The sequence below is a fragment of the Mizuhopecten yessoensis genome, unplaced genomic scaffold (assembly GCF_002113885.1).
Source record: "Mizuhopecten yessoensis strain PY_sf001 unplaced genomic scaffold, ASM211388v2 scaffold11173, whole genome shotgun sequence".
NCBI lineage: Eukaryota > Metazoa > Mollusca > Bivalvia > Pectinida > Pectinidae > Mizuhopecten > Mizuhopecten yessoensis.
In genome coordinates this window covers 1,238,577-1,260,697 of record NW_018408916.1, presented here as the reverse complement: position 1 = coordinate 1,260,697, position 22,121 = coordinate 1,238,577, and the positions used below count along the sequence as shown (strand labels likewise).

At 34.3% G+C, this 22,121-nt stretch overlaps 1 protein-coding gene across 1 annotated transcript in view; it reads left to right on the top strand.

Moving 5' to 3' along the window:
* The first annotated feature begins 214 nt into the window (after positions 1-214).
* Positions 215-22,121, top strand: part of LOC110467456 — a 77,183-nt gene continuing 55,276 nt past the window's right edge. The window contains exons 1-12 of the mRNA XM_021524637.1: positions 215-485; positions 3,718-3,788; positions 4,917-5,041; positions 5,383-5,469; positions 12,222-12,299; positions 16,793-16,873; positions 17,076-17,179; positions 17,847-17,934; positions 20,594-20,681; positions 20,954-21,061; positions 21,317-21,465; positions 21,979-22,057. Coding sequence (XP_021380312.1) covers positions 382-485; positions 3,718-3,788; positions 4,917-5,041; positions 5,383-5,469; positions 12,222-12,299; positions 16,793-16,873; positions 17,076-17,179; positions 17,847-17,934; positions 20,594-20,681; positions 20,954-21,061; positions 21,317-21,465; positions 21,979-22,057 — 1,162 coding nt within the window. The 5' untranslated portion in view covers positions 215-381. The remainder of the gene's footprint in view (positions 486-3,717; positions 3,789-4,916; positions 5,042-5,382; positions 5,470-12,221; positions 12,300-16,792; positions 16,874-17,075; positions 17,180-17,846; positions 17,935-20,593; positions 20,682-20,953; positions 21,062-21,316; positions 21,466-21,978; positions 22,058-22,121) is intronic.

Genomic DNA, 22,121 nt, shown 5'->3' with positions numbered 1-22,121 from the left:
AAACGCTGTAGAATCGCTAGCAATTTAAAACGATATCTTTCGAAATCTTACCCGTATACGAACACGATTTGTTCATATAAATGGAACCGACACACGTATTTGGTTACGGGCTTTGTTTTAAATCATCACGTGGTCTTTTTATAATCTTCCGGATAAATTAAAATGTTTTGATCAGTAAATAGCGATCTTTCGCGAACAGCTTGGTCTTGGATTGTATTGAGTTTAGCTGCTTTCCTCCACAAAAACAAACGGAAAAATTAAGCACAAATTTGATCTCATTTAGATGGGTTTTTTTTCATACTGTGTAAGAACGATGAAAACTGGTAACTAGTGGTTCAGTGTGTAGATTCAGTGTGGTTGGTTTTCTCCGGGGGTTCCAAGATGGCGGGACCTACGGACAAACAGGAGGACACTCTGAGTATAGGAGACGCAGTGTGTTTCTTTACTACCGAGTGCTATGGGTTTATGTACTCGGAACAAACAAGGTAAGAATAAAAATTTCTTGTTTTTAGAAATAAATTTCTGTACGGGAGATACGAAAAATATCAACCTTTCCATCTCAAACCAGTAATTGCGTCGCAGAACGTAACGATTCTACGTACCTGATTTAAAAAAATATTTTTTTTTACATAATGTTATATGCTACCTAGATTTATCAAACGATACACTTGTGATGTGTATAAGAGTTAAGGTTTTATATTACTTTTTACATTTAATGTACGTTTTGTGTTTGAGTTAGGGCAGTATGCTACCCGAGGATTGTTTTAAAAGTCATCTTCCTATTATTTGCGCTGTAATCCCAATATATGAACTAAATAAGCTTTGTTTTTTGGTTATAACGCGTCCGTTTCATTTTCTGGTATATATGCAGTTGGCATTCGTGTCGCCTATGAACCGCATATGAAAGCAGTTTAATGCTTACATTAATGTTTAGTTATCATTACCCAGTCATTGATTTACTCGAATCAAGCGGCATCTTTATCTTGTTCATTTAAATGTCCTAAAAATTAATCAATTCGGTTTCTGACAGTTAAACTCTTTTAGGAATATTTCAATAGAAACACATATGTACACAATCTGTAATATTTTCAACATATAAATATTGCAGATATAATTTTGATGTTTTTTACTCTCTCTAATTCATTTATTCCTTCTTCTGTAAATGAATACCGCAAATCACCTTTTAATTTTCAAAAGGGGATGCATAATGTATATGATGTTAATGATATATATTTGATATTTTATTAATTTCAAATTACCAAATAAAAACAAATTTCATTTATACAGAATGGAGGGTGACATTTTTAGCTATCATATTTTAATGAATAGTAATATAGCTCTATTCAATTTATACACAAACAAAAAAATAATGCTGAGGAACCCGTAAGTGAACAAACACGAGGGAGACAAGAGGCAACCCGCTCCATAATGTCAGAAAATCATAGCGTTTTAATTTCCTCCAATGATAACATGGTAAAAATTAAAAATCCAGCGTGATTAAAAAGGAATTGCCGATGCCGATCATATCGATGCAATTTTTAACACAGAAGTTATAGATGTCCTAAAATTGGAACCTAGCCCCCTTGCAACAATGTATCATAATATTTGGGAGAAAATGTGTATTGAGGCGTACACTTAAAGAACACAAAAAAAACAGAATCTCTGTTATTTCTTCAAAGTATGTTTTAAAATATCATTAAAAAAAATATCATATCAATTTTGTCACACAAAGTTTTATGAGAATATATTGTCTTTTAAATCAAGTTTACCTCAGACTATGACGCACGTTTATCAGGGGCGTTTCTATGATATTTGAAAGAGGGGGCGGAGAATAAAATCTTCTAAAAAAAAATTGGACCTTTTTGTTGCTAAAAAACATAAAATAATTGTGAAATGCACTAATGTAACGGTTCCTGATTTGGAGCATGTATATTTTATAGTTAAAGTGTCAGGATTTGACATTTTTTTGTGTGCCGAATTCTCTCCATTAATTGTCTATGGTATATTAAAATGATTGGATGGATCTTAACAGCAGTAGACCAATAACGAGAAATTCCAAATTCTAGGGTATAAGGCGTTACTTAACATTTCAATAGTCCGGATGGGGGAATCAGTATAAAAAGAAATTGTTTTGATTGGTATTTGGTTATAATTCAGTTCTCTTTGCCTAAAATTTACCGTGTGGTCAGTTTGGAAATAATCCCGCCAAGAGATTTGGAACTTTTTTGAGAATTCCAACCGAGAGGTCATAGTCACTCAGAGGCTTAAGCTTGCATAATAGAACGACCGCGGCCAAGCGCAGGAATGCATCGTAGGAGGCGCAGCATCTGTAACCGTGAGAAAGATATGATTTCAATCAACAGCGTTGATGGATCAGAAGGGACGGAATGGGCAATCATTTGGGTCATGAACCCACCTAGCTGCTCGTTTTTCGGAAACAGCTGTGTTCCTTCGCCTGACGCCCCCATGCCGTGCCTTCAAAATACCTGGATCAACAAAAGATAACAAAAATGTTAGATGCGTTTACAAAAATACAGCTCATCTTTGTTTACCGCTTTCCTTAATGTCGCAGGATTTATTGATTGATCTAGTGGTTTTACGTCCGCTTCCTAGGCCTAGGCCTAAACAGGCTTATTACATCTCTGGAATAGAGTAAAAAAAATCCAATTTGATAAAGTGAGGATTTTGATTTTCAATGAATAACTTTTCGTATCCAATCCCTCTGAGTATCTTAAATAAATTTTAACAAAGACATATATCATATGATGATTATCGTACATTTAAAGCAACGAATGTTTTAGCAAATGTTGTTATATGGTCCTATAACACACATTGCTATTGATGACAAACTTAACATGTAAGTTTGTCAGCAATAGAAATGTGTGTTATATAGCACCATAACAATATTTGCTAAAATATTCATTATCTATAGTTACCTTTTGATAGAGTAGTTGGGCTAATTTATTTAGTTATTTCGAACAGCAAATTAAGTCTTGACAACAATGAAATTGATGACGTCACAATACTGTCAATAGAGATTGATGACGTCACAATTCCGTCTGCGTATTGCAGAGTTATCTTCTCTTGTGAGCAGGTATAGATTGTTACGTAATTGGTTTGTGTGAGAAAATTACGTTGTTTTCTCAAAAATTGATGACGTTACTCACAAACCAATGACGTAACAATCAATACCTGCTCACAAGAGAAGATAACTCTGCATTACGCAAAGACGGAATAGGAAATGTTGTTACAATCTCGTAACAACATTTGCCTTCTCAATGCATTGCAGCGGAAGGATGCAGAGCAAATGTAAATATTGAAAAGTACAGTTACCAGCATGCAGGTACTAATGTTATTTTATGTAACTCCGTCTAATTGTCTGGACAATATATATAAGTTTCAACCGGGTAATAAATATTTTATATACATGAATTACTGTTCAGTTGATTATTATTGTTACATACTGTGTTCATTTAGACAAATTAACGGTGGAATTGAATGAACAAGGAGAACAAAATACTGAAACATCAGACACATATAGTCTAGGTGGCCATTATATATATATAGTGTTACGCTTGAAAAATTCTACTGGGTGGCCCTTTCTTTTCATTGGTTTCTAATCTTCAACACATTAAGTTTGGTGATTTTCCTAAAGCAAAGATTGTCTTTTATAAATGAGTTATTTAATTTGTATTATTGCAATTTTTATCTTTTCAGTTCCATTTTTAACCAGTTAGCTGTCGGTGTACGCCAAGATAAAGTCCGGCCTAATATTCAGAACCAGCATAGTATGTATTTAAAAAAATTAAAAATGTATACTTTAAAAGTTGAAATTATTGCAGTATGGATTTTTTTTTTATTCATGTCCAGTAAATTAGTACTAAAATACAACTCGTGAATATAAATGTTATCAGATAACAGATTTAAGATTCAGAAGCATCTCTCCAATGTGAACATTTCCACACTTCAGGCAGTTTTAAGAGTAATAATGTGAACATTTTCATATACAAGAATTTCCACTTTTGAAGTAACTAAAAAAAAAAAAATTCAAAGTCAGTCTAATTTAAGCCAGTTAATAAAAATATATCTGCTATAACCCTTGTGTCGATATAACGATACTATTACTTTGTTTCATCAGAGCAATTGCTTAATTGTTTTAGTCTTTAAAAATCATGAGTTTGTCATCTCGAGATATAAGTACAAAATGGTACAATCAAAAGTCCGTATCCTAGGGATCGATGCTAACGTTTTCCGTCTGTATCAAAAACCGAAGTTGTAATTTGTAGAAAGTGTATCACTTAGAAAACAACCCAGAATTCAGTCTGCTATGTGTGGGTCAAATGACAAAAGGAGAAACCCCAAAATGATCTGATGCTGCTTTCGAGGCTAAATATCAAATTACCACAGACTTTTTCTACTTGTATTATTACTTGCCATAAATATGAATAAAAGCTAAAAATTGCCGTCACTTTCATAACATGATAGAACTGGTAGTGTTAATGACTTCGGTTCTACATTGTGATATCGGACACATAATGTTTGAGATTTCTGATGGGTATCAGTTGAGCTGCTCTTTGATGTTTTTTTTACATTTGATAGAATTTTATTTCAGTACAGAAGTCCTGTTGATATGATGTACCCTGGCTTAAAAATGTACTTACAATACTCATTTATTTATTTTTGCTCAGTTTAACTGTCGAATACAGACTGTTTCCCCTAGCTATAAAGTGCCTTATTTTCCCAAAATGACCAAAAACTGAGGAATATTTTCCCAATTCCAATGCGAATAATGCTTTATTTTCCCATTTCACAAAGGAACAGGCTGTTGTAAAATTAAGGTGACAAAACCACTGATACTTAATTATAAGTTGTAGATTGGAAAACAAGCTGAATTGATGTCCGTCTCTTCATTTCAGTGATAACGTTTGAGATATGTGTTGCCAATCGCTACAAACTCAACAAACAGTTTAAGAAACAGACGTCCAAGCTTGCTGAAGATCCAGAAAATCTGGCACTGAGGGCAAGTGTAGCACAGTCCAAGGTAATCATTTCGAGTTATTTACATATTGCTGTACTCTGTACAGGCCTGTGTCTTTGTCATCGGCCCTGATGGTTCTTTTATTTTGTTAATTGAAGTTGATATATACATATTGTACAAACGTTTTAAAGTTGAAATCTAATTCTGAATACCAGAGTACAATTTCATAACCTTCAAGAGGTATATATATAATACATATATTTTCATTTCTATTGGGGGAAAAAAATCATTTGGCATTTCTACAGAAAGGCAATAAATGCGTGGCTCCAAAATTGACTTTATGACAAATAACATTTCTGCATCAGCTCTGTTAGACCTAAGACTAGATGTGATTTCTACTACAGCTTGCTGCCACTGCGGAAACCGAAGACAATGCAATGGAACAAAGGCGACAACAGGGCAGGAAAGTCTTGTATGGCCAGATTGTACAGGTATGTTTCTTAGAGAGTTCATGTATGGTTTCCTAGATTGTACAAGGTAGGTTTCCTAGAGTGTACAAGGTAGGTTTCCTAGATTGTACAAGGTAGGTTTCCTAGATTGTACAGGTAGGTTTCCAAGTTTGTACAGGTAGGTTTCCTAGATTGTACAGGTAGGTTTACTAGATTGTACAGGTATGTTTCCTAGATTGTACAGGTAGGTTTCCAAGTTTGTACAGGTAGGTTTCCTAGATTGTACAGGTAGGTTTCCTAGATTGTACATGTGGGCTTCCTAGATTGATAAGGGCTTAATGTTATGTTGTCCTTTGGTATGGAATTTTGTACACAAAACCAAATTTGGCACATTGTTTGTCTCCACATCACAATTCCTTCTTTGGTTGTTGTCTTGGAAATTTTCAGAAAATCTTAATTGAAGATGAAATATTTATGATGTATTGGACCATAAATGAAATGTTGAAATGATGTAGAAAGTAATTAGTGACACCAAACTATACGTATCCCAGGTTGGATCCTGATGCTACAGAATTGAAAGGAATGGTAAACTCTTGTCCTAATTACATTTCTTGCTTGAACACTTTTAAGATGAAACTTTTTATTTCAGACCATGTAATATCAGTCTTCAGAAAGATGAGAGCTACTTCAGATCAATGTTTCAATAAAGTGTATTTCGCTTTCCCTGCCCTACCCAGATGTTACATGTAGTGCTTATAATACCACAGCATACTATTTGGTTCGCTTTAACCAACCAAAGTTGAGGTCTGAAATGCTATCTATATAATCTGGGTAAAAGAAAGTTTTGCATTACAAAAGTAGCTATATATGTTTTGGGGAGCTGAAAGCAGAAACAGCAGCTAACGTCTAATTTGTTTGGTTTGATATGATTCTATTTTATAGTAAAGGTGATAGTCTCAACATCACATCTGTTGAAAATAATGTCCGTTCCTTTTATATTTAGTTCCCACTGAAATTTATTGAACCTATAGAAACGCCCCCAACCCCACCCACATCCTCGATCCATGCCTCACAAGGTAAACTTAAACAAAATATAATATTTATGAATTGATACTGATGGTAGTCAGATTGCAAAAATAGCAGATTTACAATGTATCTTATTAAGTGTTAAATTTCCAGTCTTAAAATTTTTAAAAGTCTGTTTGACTTTTGATAACATGTGGATGACCTACATTATATATACGTAACTTACAAGTTCTGAGCGCACTGCATGCACACGAATGTGAGGTCAGAAATATTTAACAGATGGTTATCTTATAAAGGGCTGTTAACAATGTACACGGAGATGTTATATTGTGACAACAAGCTTAATTAGTCAGGCCTCTTACCCCCACAATCTGTTGTGTTGTGACTAAATATACGACTAGTCATCAGTCTATTTCATGACTCTGTCCTTCGAATCTATCAATCACCTTTATATATGATGAATTCTTTGGCGAGGTTTTTTAAGCGATTTTTTTTTCTAATTAAAAGTTCCCTTAAGTATTTGGAAATCATACATTGATGTCTGTATTAATTAGTATATCACAGATTGAATGATTTCTGAAAGGCACATTATTGACTAAGACTAAATAAAATAGATCAGTTACATTATAGACTAAGATCTGTAATTTTTGACTAAACAGTCTAAGGTCGCCATTCATTGAATATCTACCTGAAATTTGAAGAAAATATATACTACATTGTATTCAGATATTGATTCATTGTCATAATCAATAAAGAACATATATATATAAGTGTTTAACTGTATTCTGTCGGAAGATAGTTGCAGACAGATTACCAGTTCAATATGTCCGCAGTCTTCTTCAGTATTATATATAGTACTTTAACTGACTAGAGTGAAATTCAATGTTGAAACATATATGGTGTATGGATCGTACAGTAAATGTATTTCAAGTTAATTCTCTGAATATTTGATTATGCAGAGTTGATATAGTTTGGAGTTGGCTTATGTCATTGCGTTTTAACCAGTTTAGTGTAATGTAAAAGGTTTTGAAAGAGTTCCAGGTTGGAACTTTTAACTTCAAAGTGAGTGTACTCGCTGTAAAATCTCCGCTGTTTGATGACATTGTCTTTCATAATTGATTATTTTAATTAGGACATGGTTTTTTATTTGGTTCTTCGCCAACTACATAGGTATTTGTCCTGTGTGCATGAGTCAAGTGACAATTCCTCAGCACCGACCGATATTCCAGCCAGGAGATATTGATTAACTAGTTAAATTAATTTCAGATACTTTATTTTTCATTGCTTTCTTATAAGGTTAAAAATATTAAAAACAACAGCATTTTTCTACGGAATTACCATAAAACTGCCTAAAATTGGTTTGGCCCTTTTCCCAAATGAGTTAAACCAGGGACGTATAATGGATATATATACTGTCCCTGGTTAAACTGTTTCCCCAATATCATGAAGAACAAATAAAGTATAAATGGAATGAGACAATTTTACAGACGCAGAGCAGGAGATGCCCTTGCGAATGAAGTTTAATATAATTGTTCCTGTACTTATGAGTACTTTCTATGATCAATGTCTACCATATAGATACTAAGTGGATTACTGTAAAACTGTTCAGTTTAAGGTATATCATTTGGTATGCACACTATCATCAAAAGTTGACTGCCCCACATAGCAATTCTGATGTTTGTTTCTGAAAATTACAAGGTTTGCACAACTTTATATCAAAGTTTGTGATTCAATAAAGATAATGAAATACTTCTGTAAGAATTATACCCTATATAAATTTTTAACTTCTTTTTCAAATAAACAAAAAAGTTTATATTTTCAATCTTCGAATTTTTCTAGCTCTATACATGTACAGTTTTGAATAGATTTCATTTTCTACCTTACAACCAAAAAGAGTTTCAAATTACCTGAGTGTATCATTTTAATGAGATTCTGCTATCTGTCCTTATTTATCAGTATCATTGTGAAGCTTTTAAATAATCTGCTTTTAACTGATGGTAGCAGATGTTGAAGTTAAAACACAATTTATGGTAAAACTGATATGTTTGTTTCATGAACTCTAGTAGAATTCTATATGAATTATAAAACATCAAATGTGATTTTGTCCTTATTCATAATCAAATTATTTAATAAGGACAAACAAAATTATTTATATGTTTAGGGTTACATGCAAAAATAAAAAGAATGTAGGTATATTGTAGGTAGACAGTCATTTTAATTTTCTACAAAGTTTTTTATATTAATTTGTCAATAAAACATAATTCCTGATCTTACCAGTGCTCGGCTTAACATTTGCATTATAATTATAATCTTTAGGATTGGCGTTAAAAGTCGGGGTAAGAACCTTTAGGGGTTTTACTTGTATTCGTATACTGTTGTTTCACAAGAAATTGAACAAAATTAACTCATTCACCCCTGAAATTTCATAATGCACTATTCCAACCTATGATTTGGAAGAGTTCAAATGTGTGTCTACAGGGGTGAATGAATTAAGGACTGTCGGACACAGCATTGGAATGACAGCTGTGCTGTGTGATTAACCTGAGACTGTGGTGTTACTGACTGGAAGTATACTACATGAATAGGATGTGTAGGGCATGAAGGTTCCTCTCTGATGCCCCTTGTATGTTCATTGACATGTTCTTGATATCGTTATACCAAGAAGGAACAAAGGCCATGACCTAGCTCCTGGTGCCATTAAGCAAGACTGTTCCACATTTCGACCAATGTCATTGAATCGGTTAATAAACCATCGATGTTACAGCTTTCAAGTTTCTAATTCAGAACCTCAGTTTAAATATTGAACAAACTAAATTCTATACATTTTATCAGTGACTCGGTTAGTCATGTCCCTAAAAACAGATAACACTCGGAGTTTGCTTAGAGGCCTATTCCACAGAACAATAAATACAATTTGTTTCTCGGCTGTAATTTCCCAGCATTTTATGTAGTAGCTAGGTTCACAAGGTTTAAACATGCCATTACGCGGAAGGGTAAAGGTGTGTCAGTCACAATAAAACTTACATTTTCCAATCCACTAATTTATAGGGAAAATTGGTTTCAGGGCTATTAGTAAAATCCTTGCCTTTCATTAGGCAGGTTTAATCAAACCTCATGTGATATTAACACCTATCGGTGTACCAGTAAGTGTTACAGATCATAGATGTAAGTAAGCCATGTAACCTACAGTTTCCACTCTACTGATCATGATCAGCAAATATAACAGATTTCTGGGAGAACATTTCAGTCTGTAATACATCTTCTAGTAGTGAAGTTCAACATCATACAACCTAATTCGGTCTTGGCCACCTTTATTTTCTGCACTAATCTAACAGCAGTGGGTGGTTGGATGGCGAAGGGGATAACCACTCGCCTTTCACCAAGGCGACCGGGGTCTGATTCCCCGATTGGATGTGAAAAGGTATAGGGTCACCTGCCCGACCACGTGGGTTTTCTCCGGTAGTCTGCATTCCTCCCACATTAAGACCCCCTGCATGCTTACATCCGGGCCAACAAGAGTGATTAATATCAGTTGGAATATTTAACTTGTTTCATAATATCAGTTTGGAAATATGTTATATCAAAGTTTCACTTTATACACAAACAATGTACATATTAAATGCGTCGCAACATTTCAAGACCGACTGGTCCCTTTGTCAAGCTATGACTGAGTGAACGATTTGTATTTTTTACCTGTACAACGATGTGACGAAATTGTATATTTCATATGTCACTCAACTGGGACGTTTCGCCAATGGATATAAAGAGTGTATACACACTGTGTCAGATAGGTTACTGGTAGGGTGTAGATCTAGCCCCCTCTCCCATATTGTTTTAAAATTGTTATAAAGTCAATAAAATTTAGATATATTTGTGCAATTATATAATTAACACATACATGCAGAATGAGGGCATTATTATTTAGTTATTTTCACTCCTTTTTAATGCATCTTGTGTCCTATATAAAGACTGATGTAGTGATCGAGCTTTCAGCTTTTCATACAAAACATTTAAGAAAAACACCAGGCGGTTGAGGTAGTATGTTTTTAAGTTTGGTCATGTTTTCATCTGTACATATGATCATGGTTTGCTAAAATAAAGTTGTTGACAAAGCATAATCACTGTAGCAAGTAGTTAATATATCACTAGAAAAAAAGACAGAAACATCTAGCTTTTATCCTATGAACATCCTCCAGACTTGCATGGTTCTAAAGATGGCGTATCCACAATTGATTTCAACAGTTGTAGATAGACTAGGATATGCCATAAAGTTCCAGAAAAGAAAGACAAACTTTAAAATATTACCCCCGTACATTCCTTTTAAATTTTAATGTCAGTGACTTTTTTTCCAAATATTCTAAAGGTTGTTTTATCTGGAATTTCTGAAATAGCTTTTATCTGAAATTTCTGAAATAGCTTTCAGAACTGATCAATATGATAAAACAATGTCTACCAAAATATAGTTTCCAAATATTGTACCACTGGAACTCAAAACTGTTACACAAAAGATATACAGGAGAGGTGGCGTGTTCCTCAGTGCCCTGCATGAGTTAACCATAAATTTCCCTACTGCTCTGTCATAATATTTACATGTACCTATGGCAGGTAACAATACCTCAATATCAGGGCTATTGAGGCAAAATCACGACGCTATTGCGAAACATGGGGTGACTACATGTATTCTCACAGGGCGGCAGTGGCTTGGAAAGATGATATAATTGATATACATGTGATATATATAGGTACAGCTGGGATTATTATGTCAGCTGTTCATTATGTTACTGGGTAGAATTTATAAATAACTTATAGACTTATGTACATTGCACTGAATCTTCCATGTTTATTCAGTGAAAAAAAAAATGGCAAATATCCTCTTAAAAAGTTTTAATTTTGAGCAGAATTTATTCTTGAATTTACTTAAATTTTTCCCCTTTATAATAAAAATAAATAAATGAAAAGTTAACACAGGTCTATATGTGATAACATGGTGCAAATTAATAATCCTGAAACATTGGAGATGGCAATTTAATAAAACTAATGTTTAATGTTAAGTGCCAGGTGTTGTCTGTTGACAGTTGAATATTGCCATGTGTTGTTTGTGGACAGTTGAATATTGCCAGGTGTTGTCTGTTGACAGTTGAATATATTGCCAGGTGTTGTCTGTTGACAGTTGAATATTGCCAGGTGTTGTCTGTTGACAGATGAAGATTTCCTAGTTTAATATTCAGTTGCCTAGTGTGTTCTGTTAGGGTTGAATATTGCCTAGCAAGAATGACTATAGCAGACGTAACCTGCTGATAATTAGTTAATCGTGAAGTTGTGTCCTAATTGTATAATAATGCTCAGTTTTATGATAATGCTCTGTTTTATAATGATGCTCTGTTTTATAATGATGCTCAGTTTTATAATGATGCTCAGTTTTATAATAATGCTCAGTTTTATAATAATGCTCTGTTTTATAATAATTCTCTGTTTTATAATGATGCTCTGTTTTAGAATGATGCTCAGTTTTATAATGATGCTCAGTTTTATAACAATGCTCTGTTGACAGTTGAGTTGAATACCAGGATGTTTTACTGACATGAATTTCATCTGGTGTTTTCACTTTTTGTTGAATAATGCAGATAGTGTTCTGTTCACAAATAATGCCAGGTGTTGTGTGTTGATATTTGAGTTGAAAGCCAATGTGTGTATTGACATCAGCTATGTAAGTTATTGATTACCTACATTTGATTTGTTGAAAAATACTTTTTTTTTTTTTTTTTCAGTTGCGTCATGTATTCAGTGGTAAATACATCCACGTCAGTACGACGAAGACGTCAGACACGGAAAGCAGCAACATGGCGGTAAGTATAAAACACTACATATAACAAGACTGCTCATATAGAGGAGGCATGGTAGTCTAATGGTAGGACGCCGGGCTTGTGACCGAAGGGTTGTGGGTCATGGCACTAGTACTGTGTTGTATCTTTGAGCAAGATACTTTACTCCGCTTGTTCCAGTCTACTCAGCTGTAAATGAGTACTAGGTTGGGCAGTGCTAGAATTGTAGAATGCTCGCTGTGAGTGCCGAAATGGCAGCACCGACTGTATGCTACCCAGGGAGTTGAGAAAGATATTGGCTGGTTGCAAAGGCCCTATAATCACGGATAATAATTTGTGAACCGCTTTGAGCTGCCCTACGAACTAGGTTGTGATAAAGCGGTATATTATAAAAGAATCTCAAATTATTATTATAGACAGTATGTTTATCTTGTGATCAGTCCAGGTTGCCTGTTGTTAGCCAGGAGTATAATATACACTTTGGCTTATTTCTGACTTCCATTCCAACATTAAAGGGAAAAGTCATTTTTGAGAGATTTCCAATCTGTGTCAGTTAAGTTCTGTCAAAAGTGAGCAATGGTTTTTATCCCAAGCAAGAATGACATCACTGGTACAGTGGCTGTTGTTGTTGATATAGAGATTACTGACATGGTAAGAACTGTATTCATCTCCAAATTTGTAAGTTGTTAATCTTTGTACACTCAGCCTCCATTAATCTGGTTGTCCCATGTAGACTCCGGATCCGCTTCTTCTGCTTGGAGCAGAGGTGGCTGGCCCCATGCAGTTTGACGGACATTCCTTAACTTCAGGAAATTCCTTAACATTAGATTTTCATTGGAAAGCATAGCTGCAGGTATTCAGGAAATCCTTAACTGAAGATTATTCAATAATTACTAATTCCTATGAAAAAACCCTGAAGTAAAAGCAAATTTCTGAATTAAGGAACATAGACTTAATAAGGATGAGGATCATTAACTAAAGGATTCATTGTAGATCATTGCTTCGATTGAACTGTAAATCTCTACAGCTCAAACCTTAGCTTGCTGATCTCAGAAAATGATAATCACTGTCTTTTTCCAAGAGGTTTGTTAGCTCCGTCATGGCTAAATACTACATATCCCATAAACAAAATCTTTAACAGGTTGGTTTATCTCTCTCATTTGTCTGGCTTTAAACTTCAAGCTTAAATCGTATTAAATTTAAATATTTTTTATTCCAAATGCTTTTAAACTGAAATGTGACTCTATTGTGCTATGTGTACACACTTTGGATCTAGATCTTGATTCTGACAAGCATTTAGATTTTAGGTCATTTAGAACATATTGATTTGGGATTGTTCTAATAATTGTCCCTTATTTATAAATACCAGTCACCATGAATGTAGCACCAGTTCCTACAAACCAGCATTGTACTAATTAAACACAAAATTTTGTTAATCAGTTCAGTATAAAAGTTGAACTTGTCGATGGATGACGTACCATGTATCCAAAAAATCAGAAAAAATAAATGTATCATTGCACTTTTCAGTATCATATGCAGCTTTTTAGGCATTTTTATTTTCGTAAATTATTAACGGAATTTCACAAGAAGATGAATATTTTGTATCAATTAACACGACAAGTTAATGATCTTGAAGTAGTTGATTCTATGTTGAGCGAAGTATTTACAAGGGAAAATAACAGTGAGCAATTTTTTTAAGTGCGCACTAGTGTAACGACACAGGTATAGTACCGCAGGAGGTCATCCATGTGTATTGACAAAAAATACCAGTTGTTAGTCAGGGCACGAATGTCTAGTTAGGTCAAGATAACATCACAATGCGGGCTATAGACACACCGACCAGGTACAACATGTACAAGAGATTCTATCGGTGGGTAATTGGCACATTGAATGTAAATCATGAAGAACTTTTGGCATTGTATAACATTTTCTGAGGCCAAGCAACGTAACTGTTTATTGGGTTAGTTAAAAGTCCTAAAAAAGTCTAAGTTGAACACTAATTAATGTAATCATTTCATACTTATTTGGTGAGATACTCCAATTCTTTCACTTCGGTTTATGGAAATAAAATAAATTTGCTTAAATTTAATAAATTCACTAAGAACAGCTTACACTAGGGCTTCTTACAGTAGTATTTTGTCAAATAGGGGTCATTAATATTGTCACTTGTCAATTTTGGAGTTTGACATTTGGTTTCGCCACAATGAAAAAAATCCAGATAATTAGTCCGTCAAAATTTGTATTTGTATAATATATAATACATATTGTCAGTTTTACTTTTATTTGGCACAAAATTTAAAAAGCAACAAACCTCATGTAGAGTTGCTAGCTAGCTAGGTAGTTAGACATTCTAACTAGTGGTGACTGGATAAACAGCTAGGGCTATCTGTGTATATATACATACATATTATATTTCTATATATTAATTATATTTGGCCTGATATTTGGTAACTAAAACAGTTGTACACTAACAAGTCCTGTGTTGGTTATTAAGGTCAGTTATTGTATTCGGTACATATATATATGTCAGTGTTAATGGTCCTGGGAGAAGCTTATAAAACCAGTTTGTAATGATCATCTGTTATCATCTCATTGAACACATTGTTATCTTTTACACTACAGGATCAAAATATTTCATGATGTTATTCTCTCCATATAGACTAATTAATTTTTATTAGAACATTGATAATGGTTTGGTCATTGTTGATTTAATTTCTGCTTGTAGAAAAGTATCAGGGGCATTTATAACCCTTTCACCACTGTAGATCATAATGGACTCATCCAGATCAATGTATGGTAGAGTCTATTAAAGTTACAGAGAGGTTGAAAGTATTAAATATTTTCAGATTGCCAATCATAGAGTTTCTGTATGTTAATTTTTTATGTAATAATTGGTAACTATAAACACATTGTCTTAAGTAGTTTTATAACTTAACTTTATTTCAATATTTAATGGTAGCTTTATTTCATTTTCTAAATTAATTTTAGATAAAGCTAGGTGTTAAGTACATGTAATTAATCAAAATCAAGAAGGACCAATTGGCTTAAGCTTTGAGCTATTTTTTAATATCCATACTGTGTCTTCCCTAAAAGGTAACAAATTTCAAAATTCCACAACTGGCTGGCACAATATAGATATTAAACATGTAACATGAATGAAAAGTATTGGTATACAGTTTGTCAGTGTAGTAAATAAAAATTAAACAAAAAACATTCAAAATAAGAAAAAGAACAAAATTCATAAATTTGTTGACAGAATTATCAAAAATCTGTCAATTCGTAATGAAATATAAATCTGTCATTATTTCGAAATTTTCTTCTTGGTATATGTTAATGAAGCCAAAAATATCCTGATTTTTGGGATACCAGGTACGTCATCCATCGACATGCTTTCAACTTATTCTACTGAATTGATTAACCAAATTTCACCAAAGGACTATATTTAGCTGGCCATGGTTTGGGCCTGTTTTGGCCCCCAAATGCATCAAAATTCAAAACCTTAAAATGAACTTTGAAATGACTGTTTCTTTAATTTCGATTATTTCCCAAATACTATTATGAAAATATTTATTTATATTTCTAATTATTGTTGCCATGGTAACAAGTTCAAATTTGCATATATTAGAATTCAGTGAATATTTTGATATTTTGCATGGTTTTTCTCCTAGAAACTATAGAGTGCATGCTTGAACAAACTTAATATCAAAGGATAATGTGAAGGCACCTGTAATACATCTTTAGGAGAAATATAAAGTTTGTTCAAGAGTGCGCTCTATGGTAGCTAAGAGAAAAACTAGGTGAAAACCGGTCAAAATTGACTGAATAATCAAATTTCAATAATTTATGCAAATACCATGGCAGCCAAAATTGAAAACACAAATAAATGTTTACATAATAGTACACGGGAAGTATTAAAAATTAAAGAAACAGTCATTTGAAAGTTCTATTGCAGATTTTTAATTTTGATGGATTTGGGGGCCAAAAAAGGCCCAAACCATACAATTACATTGTACTATTCCTTTAACTGGAACATCCAAAGGTACCACCTAGTTGGGTGAATTGTTCAAGAGACGTCCCACCAGTCGTATGCCAGCTCCTAGTACCCTTATCAGGTTTAATAATAAAAACAGCTGTTAGATATCAAGTATATATAAGTGGATGCAAGAAATACACAAATGAAAGGGCTGACCCCATTGAGGCAAGAGGGGCAGTACAGAAAAAGGGTAATAACTATTGAGATCCTGACTCTATAACCATATCTGCTTGCTGATCAGGCAGACTAATGCTAAAGATATTGGGTTCAAACAGTAAATGTTTACCCGAGATATTGAATCTGTACGTAAGCTTAAGTTTTGTACTGGCATTTGGTTTGAAGTACAGCAGCCCTTACAGAGTAATCTCTCGTTTTTACATCAAGCAAAACAGGAAGGAACTTGGTTAAAACCTAGGAGAACATTAATTTCCAGGATTTCATCAACTCAGATATTTTCGTATACATTTACAAACTTATATTCCAGGTGGAACTTATTGGAGTCAATGCAAAGCATGCCCAGTTCCGTATCATGCCCCGCTACAAGGTCAAGGCTGAAGGGGACACTGTAAGTAGCGTACATTATCTGTATCACCAGTGGTTTCATAGATATAATTATTATAATTAGGTATCCATCTCTTCTCCTTTACTCAAAAATATACTTTTTATCTCATAAAGAAATTGATTGATTAATAAATGTGAAGTTGTAAAGATAACCAGTGCTTGTTGAACATATCTTTATGACGTATATTTTGGTGTGTTACCCACAGGTCCAAGTGGAGGACCAGATCATGTTTGAGAGTGTTAAGTCTGCTGGATCCTTCCTCCACGTCAGCAAGCACCTGTTTCCTAGTCTATCCGTCTATCACGAAAGGTACGGCAGTCACCTGTAGACAGCTAATGTAATAGGAGTACCATAGGTTGACGTTTAATTTTGTGTTTAGTTGACAAAAGTAGCCTTGTTTTCATTTCATATTCAATAACTTAAAATTAGCATGAAAGCAGGGGATTTTATTCTGTGTTTCTTTTACTGTATAACAGGAAATGTTCGTGGGTACTTTCCTTCGTGGTTTGAAGCCATTTAGATAGTTTCGTGGTACAAACTTTCATGGATATCCTATATTTACAAACAGTAGACACACATATCATTCAGATTCATTGTATTTATTTTCGTGTTTCAATAGAAACCACGAAAACCACGAATGTTTATACACAACGGACATTTCATGTTATACAGTATTCCTCCTGCTTTAACCTGGTATTTCTGGATGTGATCTAGCAGATCTTTACTATCGTAACAGATGGTAAGATTGTTATTATAGGATTTAATGAGAATTACTTAATGGGGCTTCTCCTTTATATGAGTGCACCCCTAAAGTAGATCTACATGTGGAATTTAGTGCTAATTTACAGAGATGTCCTTCACCTTTGATTAATATGGTGTCTGTTTAACAAGGGGTGGGCTTATTAGTGAGCGTGAGTTTATCGCTAGTAAATAGTGCATGTGTTTATAATGTTATAATTGTCTAACTGTTTGACAGTCACGAGATGAACCTGTCGGTCCAGACGACCGGGTTTGTGGTGTACCGTAAATACAAACCCATGGTGGAGGAGGAGGAAAAACTCAAGGTTAGTGAGTTCATTATAACCTCTGTAACCTGTGTAAACTGATTCCTGTGTTATAGGAAAACCTGTGAAAACCAGACTTTCTGCATTGTCCCAAAATATGTCTGTTCTGAATAAATTCATTGATGTCAATAGTGTAATATTTAGGCGTGTTATACATGGTATTTGTTTTATGATTTCTCACTGTAGTGAAATGCAGGTGTCAGGAAATCATGTTGGACAGCGCAGAGTTATAAACTTGAATTGGATGAGTTGAAAATGCGCATTTCAAAATGAAGTCAAGTTTGCCAATGAGACCCTATTTATGTCTTTGAATTAACACTTTCAGCTCCAGTGCCCTCTTCTGGTAAGTGCCTCGTGGCCAGCAGCCCCTAAGTAATTGGGTCAAGGTCATGTGTCAATTTTACATAGGCTGTATAATATATGTATTGATGACATCATTGCCGGACAAGATTATTCCAGGTCAGACAGTCTGTGACCGGTAGATTTGTGTAGATATATGTATACTTGCTCGATGGCCAGTGATAAAATGAAATTTAAACAACACATTTACCATTAAATATTAACATGATAATAAAAACATCATTACTTCTGTTAAATGAAACTATTAACTTAAACGCTGCATCCTCTCATGAGAATTTAAATAATAATTATATATATGAGATTTATTCTGAGAGTCTAAGAATTTAGCAAGCCTCTGGCGAGCTAAAATGGAAAATTTGTGATGAGTTTCAAAAATTGCATTTGAAATGAAAACGAGTGGAACATCGTTTTTTTTTCACATAATCAAGATTTGTGGCATTTATTCGTGTAAAACGACAATTTTCATGCAACCTTGAAATGTAAAAAGCCGCCATTTTGACTCCAGTGCGCAAGCCTGTGACGTCCTGTACTTGTCCCAGGCGTGACGTCACAATTCAAACAATTGAAACGTACAACCAATCGCAGGGCTGATTGGTCATATTACATTGATAAATAACACAGTACATTATGTGATAAATAATGATAATATAAAATGTTCACAAAAAAACCCACTCACCATATATATATGGGCCAGTGCTTTTGAAAATATTGTTCTAACCCTGTATTGTAGAATTGGAGCAATTTGCTGTTTGGTATAATTCATATATAAGGGCAAAAATAATATGTTCCACCAAATTACTTAGTGTCGCTTTGAAAACACATGGAGTGCCTGAATAATTGTAGGAGAGCCAATGAAATGAATATTGATATAAATATTAATAGCTTATGACAGCTTCATCTATGGAATCCTAACTAGTTCATCAGCTATACTAATGAAAATGTCATTTTAAACAAATTAGAATTATATGTAGTTCATGATCTGGTTTCACATATCTTTCTGGTCATTTTAAGTTAAAACAATGATAAACATGAATTTTCTTTGTTAGTTTCTAAATATGACATGCACAACCTAGTTTGATCGATTTCTCATAAATCAGTCTGAGAATACATAGCCATCGCCATTGATTGTGACCTTGACTCATCAGTGTCCTGGGGTTGCTGGCACATGGAGGTTTTAACGTGGGCAGGGTGTCAGCTGGGTGACGGCATATATCTTTACAATATATATATATATATATATATATAGAGTTGAAATGGTGCTGATCAAATTAACATATTTCTTTAGCTTTTTTATGCATTTTCTAATAAATTATAAAAAAAATGACATAACATCTCACCTCACTTTTTGTAAACATAGATTTACTATATGAAAACATATATTGGTGAATTGTAAATATGAAGGCCATGTAAGACACCTTTCACAGTGAGATATAACATGGCCACACATTGTTGAAGTTAGATTGGATTACATACACCATTTCTTTGTCAAAATCCAAGTCACCTGCTAAATAAAGAATCTGATTTCTAACTGATAACTTGGAGAAATATTATGTGGTTTGATATAACTATCCTGGGACATTACAAACAGTCCATGCGAAATGCAAGTTTTCTTACCGGACATTCGGTCAGGCAACTATCGCAAGCTTGCCGGACCGGAACAACTTTTACAAGACATTTGGTCAGGTTAGCTTGAAATACTTATTACTGCGAAGAAACCAAAAAATAAACTTACAAAAATTGTTTGATGTGTATAACAAATAAATGAAAACGTTAACTAGATTCGGTTTTGGCAGTGGTTTGCCAGGTTTTGCCCAGTCACGTAACGAAGCAATTTATTCTTCAGTCAATCAATGTCATTAAAGGTTACCGCAGTGCTTGACAGCACTGAATATTACAGGGGTATTTAAAAAGCTTGACTCAAGACGACTCTTAGGTAGAAAACGTATGCTGGACAGTTGGTCCGGAATTTCAAAAGTGATTGCCTGACCGGCAGTAATTTTTACCAGGCATGTCCGTCAGACCAGCATATTTCGCATGGACTGACATTATGTGAGGATATTTGAACCGTTTTCCAAAAGTGCCCGGACAGTTTCCCTCTAGATTCTTCTCCTTGTACAGATTGTTGCTTTGTGATAACATAAAATTGTTATGTTATATATACATTTTGTATTATAAACTTACCAAATGGATGTCAAATGCAAATCATATGTGCTTGAATGGCCATAAAAGGGAACGAGTTAAGATATGATAACAGTAGACAACATCCACCTGTTACATTTGTTATGGCTGTGTTGGACAGATTGGAGAACCTGTGCGCTTCTTCCACAAGGAGATGGAGGCTTATCTTGTAGCAGAGGGATTGTTTAATGAGGAAATTCAGGAGGACGGTAAGCAGATGAGATCCAGTTTGTATTTTCTTATATGCAAATCAGTGTTTTAGAGTATGGTTTTTAATTTCAATTAATAGAATATTATTATTTAATTAAGATATTCCAAAATTAGTGATAATAAATAATGAGGAGAGAATTCAGTTAAATCTTATGGTATATGGATCTTACTGTCGAGCAGTTAGCAATGTTCGTTGTGCTCGATCAATTATAATGAGCAGAACCAGATCTTTATAATAACCCAAGAATAAGGGTGGCATTGGTATTTGTAGTCCACTTGCGTGTACGTCCGATGGACCAGACGATTCCTAAGACGATGTTCCCCAGTACAGCTTCCATCACCTACTGGCAGATAGAGCTGCAGGACGGACCTGTGAAAGGTAAGTGATGTCTGCATGTCCACTGATGAGGAGGAAATATATAGCAAAGAAACACATGTTCGTTCTGTCAATCCTGCAGTTCTGTGGGGATTTCGATTAATCCTATGAATTTGTCCAAGACATTTTTGACAATTGTTCAACCTTGAAACCTATAGTTATATTGAAGCCTGATGAAATTTTTGATTTACAAAAATGCATTATTTTTTTACCGACAATGATATGGTATTCATAACACTGATATTCTGTGTCGTACAGGTGGCATTCTGAAGTGGGAGCAGCCTGTCAAGATTGTACACATGTGTAGTCGGAAGTATCTGGCTGTGGACAAAGAAACGAACGAACTCACTGTGTGCCCTTCCCACACTGATCCCCGCACAGTGTTCAAACTACATGCTGTCTTCAAGGTAGGTCTTCAATGTATGGAAAAAGTCATACATGTAGTCCCATAGCCCATTATATATAACTTGTAGTCCAATTGTCCCAGAATAAGTTGTAGTCCCATAGCTTCAAGTGAAGTCGTAGTCCAATAGCCCAAGAATTAGTCGTAGTCCAATAGCCCAAGAATTAGTCGTAGTCCCATAGCCCCAGAATAAGTTGTAATCCCATAGCCCCAGAATAAGTTGTAATCCCATAGCCCCAGAATTAGTTGTAATCCCATAGCCCCAGAATAACAGGCATTATGTTTTTGTTTTGATGCCTTGATAAATAAATAATGAACAGGTGGTCTATACTATAATGCTTTATACAACACAAGATTTCACTGTATCTTTGGGGAATTTTAAATTACTTCTTACCACTAAAATAAATGCATTTACAGTAAGTGTTCCCTTTAAAAGGAATTCTCAATTCTAGCATTAGTTGGAGTTGATGCTAATGTGCTGTTGATGTTCTAAATTCGTTTTATATACATTTTGTAGACAGAACAAAGTGTCATGAAAGACAGTTACTGTAGGATCCAACATGTGTCCACTGGCTTCTGGCTGCATAGCTTTACAGGTAAATAGTTCCCAGAGTTCTGTATGTGTGTGGCTTTACAGGTAAATAGTTCCCAGAGTTCTTT